Source organism: Bemisia tabaci, chromosome 2 (assembly GCF_918797505.1).
Source record: "Bemisia tabaci chromosome 2, PGI_BMITA_v3".
Classification (NCBI taxonomy): Eukaryota; Metazoa; Arthropoda; class Insecta; order Hemiptera; family Aleyrodidae; genus Bemisia; species Bemisia tabaci.
Window position 1 is genome coordinate 65,295,714 of NC_092794.1, and position 9,661 is coordinate 65,305,374.

At 34.9% G+C, this 9,661-nt stretch overlaps 1 protein-coding gene across 1 annotated transcript; it reads left to right on the forward strand.

Moving 5' to 3' along the window:
* Positions 1-87: 87 nt before the first annotated feature.
* On the forward strand, positions 88-8,949 carry Cluap1 (clusterin associated protein 1). The gene is made up of 8 exons (XM_019058220.2): positions 88-1,666; positions 2,089-2,285; positions 3,059-3,229; positions 4,117-4,212; positions 4,835-5,052; positions 6,174-6,324; positions 7,829-7,943; positions 8,510-8,949. Exons 1-8 carry the CDS (start codon positions 1,645-1,647, stop codon positions 8,737-8,739), a joined length of 1,200 nt encoding a protein of 399 aa, XP_018913765.2. The 5' UTR covers positions 88-1,644; the 3' UTR covers positions 8,740-8,949.
* The last annotated feature ends 712 nt before the right edge of the window (positions 8,950-9,661 follow it).

A 9,661-nucleotide genomic window follows, 5' to 3' on the forward strand; every position in this document is an offset into this window, starting at 1 on the left:
GCATCAGTTCACAAAAAGAAAATTGGTCGCTATGAGCCAATTCAGTCTAAAGAGGAGTGTAAATTTTAATAGCTATCGGAACCTCTCAATGAATTAAGACCAGAATCACTACATTTATAAACAAAAATTACATCATGCAGTAACAGTGAATACTTAAACCAACAAGACAAACAACTATGGCAATAAAATTTTTTTTAAGAAAAGTAGGAGGCTCATTGTTACGTAAAGCCATCAAAAAGTTATATGGCTATTTTAAGCCTATTAATAGTGCGTTTTAACATAGTAATACAAACTGAAAAAATGAGAGAAGTGTCCGGTGATTCATACATTTTTTAATTTTTTTAAAAAACTTAAAGAAAAAAGATCCGTTTTAAAATTTTAAAAAATGAGAGAAAAAAAAGGAAAGATACCCTGTTTATTTTTTTTTTCAAAAGATCAAATGGACCACACTTTGCAAAAAGGAACCGCTATTTCTAGCTCATCTTAGAAACAGCATATATGTCATTGGTTTCTCTATACAGAAAAGTGTTTTTATGGACGAGCCAGAGATAGTGGCTCTTTATTGCAAAATGCAATCCAAATGAAAACCAAGGTCATTACAGTTAACAGGATGCTCATGACGTGGCAAATTTCTCCTATTATCTGAGTTTGTCTTCAACTAGTAAAATGACTGCTCAAAACTTGATTTCCATCATACTTTTTCATGTGAAAATTTGGCTTGGAACAGGATGGATTCCGATGGAATCATCCAAACTATATCAAACATTGCCTTATTTTCTCTACTGTTTAATTTTTTAAGTAGAAAACCAAGCAAATCTGAAACATGAAAATGTGGTCAGGTTATTCTCCTTTATCCAGGGTAAACATCCACAGGGAGTTTTAAGGTGCTAGGTAGTTTAGTTCTCCATTAAAAAAATAAAACATGAAAGAAAATTAGGCAACAATGCGGTTAGGCTGATCATCGTAAAGATCTAGGAACAAGCAATGAGGTTCAGTTCTGTCAATTGGACTTCATTTAAGTACCTGGAGCTATCTATCAGCATTCAGACGTTGGAGGATCATCATATCATTACGCAGTAGTGGCCTAAGTACCTATGCAACTGAACTTCTCAATGTGAATAAATCTCCCCTGCCTAGTAACGTTCAACGAATCATGCTGTCCATTTTCTGCTTACTGGGGCAACTATTTTGAAAAGCACAAAAAATAGGAACCAGGAGCACTCGATTCAGATTTCCGTTCCAGAAATGTTTACGGAATGCTGAACATGATTACAACCTGCAAAAACAGCATGGGTGAAAAAGAGAGGAAGTTTTCATCACTTACAAAGACAATGCATTTTCTTTCTTATGTCATTTTGAAAGTCCATTTGTGTTTTCTTACATGTGGTGGTTACCATGGCAACTTATCCCTTCTCTCAAGTCAACACAAAACAAATATGAAATACCCTGCCACACATTAGGTTAGAGTGGCTTTGGACCCTGAATTCCATTCCCTTGGGACTCCAACCGATTATTATTTTTTTTTTTTTATCCTGCCATGCAGAATTTACTCTGCAAACTCTGCGTATTTAATTCATAAATTTGACATTGACTGATTTTTGTAAATGAATTATACAACTGAAATTCTTGATTGTCAACTGCACCATGTCGTATCGAGAAGTAAGAGGTATGTAACCATCAGCTTTTCATCCTTCAAAGATTGGAAGTAACTTTGAGAATTTATTTTTTTATTTTCACTCCTCATTATTTGCAGATAGTGTCTAAAAAAACGGAAACAAAGAGAGGAAATTGAAATCATCGATCCTTGAAACTAGCATTGCTCTGCATAGTTAAAGATTCATTACACAATAATATATATCAAAATACATCCATAATTTTAAAACTCATAAAATTTTTTTGAGATTACTCAGTATTGGCTGATTCATGAGCCCTTATTCAAATGATACAGTACCTCTAATCAGAGTCTAGAACGACTTTGCTCGAAAGTCATTCACAATCAGAATCGCGTATAGTTTCTTTCTTTTCATTTTACCCGAAAATTGAAGTCATCATCTTGTCATTGACCTTCTGCCATTGATTTTCTCTTAGACTTTACAGAAATGATGCGTGTCTTGGGGTATCCACGTTTAATTTCCATAGAAAATTTCCAGAACCCCAATTTCTGTCTTGTTGCGGAAATTCTAGTGTGGCTCGTATATAGATTTGATCCAGTCGCCAGTATCTCTACAGACTATGACACCGAGGAGCAACGAGTTGCCTTGGTACGGAGTATTGCTGAATTCATGGTGAGAATATTTACTGAAATTTTACATGATCACAGAAATGTTTGAATAATTTAAAGTGTCATTTCATCAAGATGACAAGTACAATTTTATTTCTTGGTCCAAGGTATGCTGAAAACCCTTAAGAATCTCAAACAGAATGAGTGTTATTTTTTATTTTTGTCATTTTTTTTTGTTTTATTTATTTTCATTGGTCTAAGTTCACAACAATCTACACAATACGGACGGTGAAACTCTCAAACCATGTAAATTAGCAATGTTTTAGACTTCCTGTTTTACTTTACTTTTTAAATGGGAAGTTACTCAATGTAAATTTTTAAAATCTTGCAAGACTTTTCTTCTCCAATATTAGAAAATTCTGTGGAAACTCTAGAGAATGATGTTGATTTATTCTTGAATAAAGTAACATAAGAGCAGGATTCCAAAACATTGCAAAAAAGATATTTGATTTGGAAGTTTCACTGTTGACACGTATTTTGTTGACTTCGGACAAGACGCCTCACAATTATGATCATTGGCATGCAAAAACAAGAGGGGAACGTTCACTCACATCCTCCCTCTTTCTAAGTGGAAAAATCGGCATATTAATTTTTCAATCAATATGTGTACGTACTTCTTTTCACTAGGTACACCGCTTTTACCTGAAGTTTTAAATAATTCAAAATTTGTTTTATTTTTTGTAGCTTAAAAAGCTCATCTTTAAATGACTTACAACTTTTACATTATAATATACAGTATTTTTTTTTTTTTACTCTTTTTCGTGTTCATCTTCTAAGGCCGTTAAAGCAGGAATTAAACTAAATACAAAACGATTGTACCAAGCAGATGGTCATGCCGTAAAAGAACTCCTGAAAATAACAAGCCTTATCTACAAAGCACTGAAGAATAGTAGCACAAAGAACGTCGATAGTGTCAAATCATCCAGCAGGGTTCCTTTAACGGGTAATGTATGTACTCCAATATTTTTCATTCCTTTCTTTTCCTCCAAAAACAATTTCTACTCAATATCTTGTACGCTTTTTAAATAATGCTGAAATTTCATTAAGGTGGATAAGCAGTCTCTTTATGCTGATCTCTCCTGACACCAAAACGGTACGCAAATTGCTGTTAATCACAAAATAGGTCAAGGGCCGGTTCAGCGTTAAATGCATCTTTAAACCAATCCAAGCTTAGGAGTCTATCATAACTTATAGCAGCAAGAAAGAACCAAGACAAGTAAAATCATGCATAATGAAAATTGAACATTAAATAAGAAGGAAAGTGAAATTTTTATTAACTTAGGGCTCCTGTCAAATATGTTGGCAGTTGTTTCCTTCCAGTTAGCATACAGCTGTGCTGCTGCCGTTATTTCGCAACCGAGGATTGACCGAAGACGCTGTCGTAATTGCTGTGAGCAGGTACTTGATTCAGTAGCCTACGCACTTAGGTAAAAAAAAGCAATTGCCAATCTATCTGACAGGAACTCTGAGTTGTTTGGAGTAGGTTCTTGGTGCCAGACGACGATGCGATGAGTTCAAATCTCATAAAATCTAGTATGATTTCTCATTTTTTTTATTCCCCTTTTCATTTTGCCTAATCTTGGGAAAAGTGTAAGATATAATTGGAATTTCATGTTTTTGTTTCGGACTCAAAATAATTTTCTTCTTCACTCATGTGGGGCATCATGCGTATAATTTTACAGCTTGTTTCTGTCAGAAAATAGTTTTCTTGTCTCTGTATCAGGCAAGTCCTTCCTTGCTGTGGCCGTAGAAGGAGTGGAAAAGTGAATAAAATATTTTTGTGTCTAGACATAACTAATTATGCCGGTATTTTAGCAAAGACTTTTTATCTTCAGTTTCAGGATCTGAAAACAGTCCGAGAACTTTCCTCAAGGATAGCTATTGACGGTGCCTCTCTTTATGAGTTACTTGGACAGGAACTAGAATTACGAGTAAGTTTGAATATTTTGCTTTTCTCTAAGATTCTAAGAGTGTCTTCCTCTTTCAATTGAGGAGGTTTAAACACTAATGCGTTTCATGAGATTCAGTAATAACTTCGTTCACTGCACTGATAGTGATTGCTTTGTAAATTAAAGCTGTAAAGCAAGCGAACATGATGCAGCCGTTAAACTCCTCAGGAGCCTTATTGGCAGGTCAAATTGGAATAAAAATGTTTGAATTGACACATGGATCCAGTCATCACATCAGAGAGTCAACCACTTTCAAATTTATGAATCTGTGAATTTTTTTAGAGTGATTTTATCTAAATTTCAAGCTGAACCGGAATTTTTAAATGAAATATTTTAAGCCTGGGGCTCTCAAAAATTAAAATTTTGCTGTGTTTATACTAACCCTCAGTTACAAAATGACTCCACTAAAAAATTTTTTTCGGGTCTCAATCTCTGTGAAATAAAGAAACTGGAACTGCTTTATTCATTCCCAATATGTTGCTGAAGTATATCTGGTTACATGTTCCAACTCCTGAGAACAGCAAATTGGTAGATACTAATAGATTTTACTCTTTAAATTTATCTCTTTAAATTCATTACTAAGAGCTCAAATTTATTTTTACAGGAAGCTAGGTACACAAAGGTAAACATGCCGCTAGACATATCAAGTATTGAAAGTGGTCTGAAGCAGTCAATAAAAAATTTGAATAATACTGTCACGCAGACAAAGCAGATGATTGAGAACATAGCCACAACTGAAGCAAGTTTAGATGTGAAAATAGAGAAGCGACAGGTAGATTTAGAACGCAACAAAAAAAGACTGGAGTCCTTAAAAAAAGTTAGGTATGATTTCCAAATTTCTACTGGTTTGATGTAACTTTAAATGTAATTTAAAATGCTCTAAGTCAGTCTTCCACCGCGGGAAATTTGACACATGGCCATGAGCTTCTTGCAACATTAGTAAGAAAAGGTAGGCAGATTTATTTGAAGCACTGTTTGTAAAATTTGGATGCTGACACAGGCCATTATCAAGGATAACAGCTTTTTCAAATCATCAACTCTTCAAGAGTATGAGTCAAGTTTCAGACTTTCAGCGTAATTTGCCAGCGTGCAATGGCCCAAAGAAATATCATTATTTGTCAAAACAGCGGTTGGTTTTACATATGACATAGGCGTCAAGTCTTATTTCTGAAACAGGTGGCAGTTAAGTTTAAGTAGTGATAATAATTGGGACACTACCAGCAACATTGGTTGTTGTGGTGAGAATACTTTTTATTGGTTTTCCTCAAAAGGAGGACAAGAGCACAATTTTTTCCTATTTTCTAATGAAGCTACTGAAAGTTCTTTTTTTTATTTCACATTTTATTATACGCTGAGCAGTGATCATATTTGTGTTGATTTCAATCTTATCTCAATGCACTTGTCTTCTGAAGATCAAGTTTTGGTTGCGAAAGAAGTGTCCTACATAAAAACAGCGGATTTCACTTTCTCGGCAAATCGCTGTAATTCACTCAACTTTGCACTTATGTAAATCATCAAGGCAGAAGAAGTGCTACTTATTACGAAAAACTTTATCGAAATCTCCTTAATTCTAGGAGCTTCAAAGTACAAAGGTTCAAAAACTTCAAACGCAATTTTCTCAAAACCCAAAAACTTAACATCTGCTATTCTTTCATGTAATGCTTCATATGTTCGCTACCATGATTTTTAAACTTGAGAGTGAAAACCTAATTACTCCTTGGATTCTATTGTTAATTCTCCGCATTTATTCCCTGTCCTTGCTGTCTCACCTCTGATTTCTACTGAGAAGAAAAAATTTTGGTGGTGTAAAAACCACTTTTCACTTTCCATTTTCATTGATCGGATTCAGGCCAGTATAAAAAACCAAGTGTCTTGTGAATTTTTTTATTGCTGATTATTTTCTAAACATTGATTGGTAAAAACTGCAACCTTTGTCCTTTCAGACCATCATTTTTGGAAGAGTACGAAAAACTTGAGAAGGATTTTAAAGAACTGTATGAAGCTTATGTTGTGAGATACAGATGTGTAGCTTATTTAGAGCAACAACTTGAAGAATTTGAGCAGGCAACACAATCTAGGATTGATGCTAAACATGTAAGTTTCACCAAGAATATTATTATCTAGGGCCAGTGGCGTAGACCGGGGGGGGGGGGGGTGTCCAGGGGGTCTGGACACCTCCCCCCCCATAAAGAATTCCTAGCTACGCCACTGTCTAGGGCAATGTTCCATCATTAAGAACCATAGAACGATAGGTGGCGATAGAGGGCCCTATCGAGTTAGAAGCGCAAGGAGCAAACAAAAAATCCTCAGTTTTTTAATTGAGCTCTAAGTTGAAATTTTCCCTCTGAATTTTAGAGGGGGTGAAAATTTTATGAAGGTATCTTATGGTGCAGCACCTGAAGCACTCAAGACCTTCATGTAAGGTGGCGACCGAAGGCGACATAATGCTGTGACTAAGGGTGTCCCATTGAAGTTCCATCGTCAAATTGTTGCACTGATGCTGGGCAGCAGACTTGTACGTATCAAGTGCTGTACCGTTAGTGTTGTGCAAGTCCAAATCATTCTTGCAATGATCTATTAAAAATGGTTTGTGAGGAAGGAACTGCCCTCCCTGTACTACATCAATTGCTTATAAAAAAGAGCCTACAGTCGCAAGAGATGGATGCTGATGGAAAACCATATTGGCCAGGCTGGGCTGGTGAATACAGCTATAAAAATTAGCAAATAAGTCCATGACATCTTGCAAGGTATTCTCTCCTTGAAAGTAAAAAAATTCCAATTGAGTGAGACATTGTCCTCATTTGGCAAAAAACCTTTATTTCCTACTTTTAGTTTCTTAGACTTGTAAAAAATTCTTCTTTTTTCCTGAGCACTCATCAAGTTTATTTTGCAAATTTTTTAAGTTTGTTTTTGTGATGTATTACTCCATCTATACAAAATTAGATGACATATTATGCCAAAAGTGATTATTTGTCATTCAATGAAAATTTTATTTCCCTGCCATCATCAAAATATTAGACGCTTTTGTCTTGGCATCATATTGTAGAGTAGGTATGTACAAACTTATATTTTTTTTGGAGAATGACTTCAAAATTCTTCTCTTAAGAGGGCAAAGAGAAATAATCGAGTCAATATGGCTTTAATACCTCTAATAAAATTAAATCTCCTCCTTCATGAAATTATGTTAAAATGGGAAAAAATGAAGAGTCCCAGGAAGGTAAGAGCAGAGGAGTGATTATTGAAACTGATAGACAAAGCAATAGACAAAGAAGACGAAAGAAATATGGAGGGTCCCTATTGGTGGAAGCGGGTGATTGCGATGGACAAAGGAGGTAGGTAATAGACTAACTAACGGCAACTCACGAGAGACCCTTTAGTTATAAACCATCATTTACACCCTTAGTCTATAGGTACCACCCACTTGAACCGATAGGATCGCTCCATACTCTCTATGTCTCATTTGTCTATCGCTTTGTCTATAAATTTTAAATATAAACCCGCAGAGGTCTGGGATAGGGAGAGAGAATAATAACCAGCATGTACAACAATAAAACAGCACTGTATTCAAATCAATGTCAAATTGCTTGTTGCTTTCTAGGAGGAAACAAGAAAACTGGTTGAAAAAATGCGTCAAGAAGCAGCTGCAAAACTTTTTGATGGAACAATTGAAGATGAAGGGCAGGCCGCTAATGGAGCACAAACTGCTGGCACAGGTATAGAATCACTTTATTATCTTTTGAGCAGGATGTTATTTTTAAAAAATGAAAAGAAATTGAGAGCATGAATAATGTTTTAAAGCAATCATTATATTAGGCTGATCTAGTCATAATGAGATTCTGATTTCATCATAACACTGAAAAAAAGCATCAAGAAAGTGATATTTATCATTTTCTTTGCCTGAGCTGAACATTTTCCCCCTCAGTCTTGTGCCGGTACTCATTAAAGCTTAAACTTTTTGACTAAAGTTAAAATTTGTGAACTATATGGCCTTGTTTTCCCCGCAAAATAGTGTGAGCCCAGCACCATTTTACCACCTTGTCTTTTTATTTGTAGCACTGAAAGATGTCAAGTCGTTCTTGTTCTTTCGATGCTATTTGATGCAACAGAGAATCCTTCAAGTAACGTTAGGACAAAAGCGTCTGCATGAAAAAGGTTATTTATAAAGCTACCTTTTAAGGAGATTTTTAGGGAGAAAAAAATACTTTATAAGAAGTAAATGGCAAACCAATGTAGGCTTACATAACACAAGCCTCTCATAAATTAATTCTTCTGTGCGCAGGTTCCAGAATGGTCGGTGGAAAACGAAGAGTATTTGGAAGCATGACAGGCGGAGGTGATGACTTGGGCAGCTCTGATTCTGACTCTGATTTGTTCTTTGATGATGATGATGACAATGACGATGATGATGATGAAGACGATGATGATGATGACGATGATGAAGATGATGATGATGGCAGACATGATGAGGATCATGACAAGAATGCAGACAGAGGAGACGGAGATTACTAGTCTGATGATACTGGAATTTTCTATAATTGTTGTTAGTCTGATAAAGGGTACCTAGCCCATGGCTAAAACATTTTCTTTCAGTCATGATTGCTTTGTCATTAAAGATTTCAAATGAAGAGATTTTTTTTTTCTGTTGTCTCAAATTTTCCTCAAGTATGATCCTTAAGTTGAATCCTGACCTTCAAATTCTACTTTTTTTATATAACTATCTTTATAAACATAAACTACTTAAGTTCAAAAAATTGATTAGTTTTTTAAATTAATAAAGTTTTAGCTAGAAAATAACATTAAGTAATTTGTCAAGTTAAAATTGAAATTTATCAATCTAATCTTTGAGACAAATAACTACACTGAAAAAAAAAGTGAAGTTGATTTAACATTCTGGGTGTAAAAAAAGTGTGCGAGAACTTATAAAATGCTGAATTACCCGCTTCAGCAGTTACCTTAACAATGCCAAGATGTAAAACTAACTGCTGTAGCCGATAATTCAGCATTTTATAAGTTCTTGCACACTTTTTTTACATCCAGAATGTTAAATCAACTTCACTTTTTTTTTGGTGTAAATTAAAGTATATTACCTAATTAAATTAAATTTCCTTCGCCCCCTAGCTGTATCTCTATCTTTCATCTATGCTTTTGTTTCACTTTATCAAAGCAGAACAAATCAACGCTAGCTTCAAATTTTCCTAGACTAAGCTCCACACAAAGAAGAGAAATCAGTGAAATTTTCAAGGAATGATATTGTATATTTTTCCATTTAAAAAATAAAGTAAATAAGACAAGAAGTCGGCAACATTGCAAATCGAGATACACATTCCTGCAGTTTCACTGTTAATAAATATGGGAATATTCATAGTACAAACATTTTATTTATTAATAGATGCAACGTGCAAAGGGATATAAAAGAAGTAAGTGCAGCTCC

Coding starts and splice junctions, on each gene's coding strand:
- Cluap1 (XM_019058220.2), top strand. CDS start 1,645: ATGTCGTATCGAGAAGTAAGAG. Junction 1,667..2,088: donor GTCGTATCGAGAAGTAAGAG/GTATGTAACCAT, acceptor ATTTTCTCTTAG/ACTTTACAGAAATGATGCGT. Junction 4,213..4,834: donor GACAGGAACTAGAATTACGA/GTAAGTTTGAAT, acceptor TTATTTTTACAG/GAAGCTAGGTACACAAAGGT.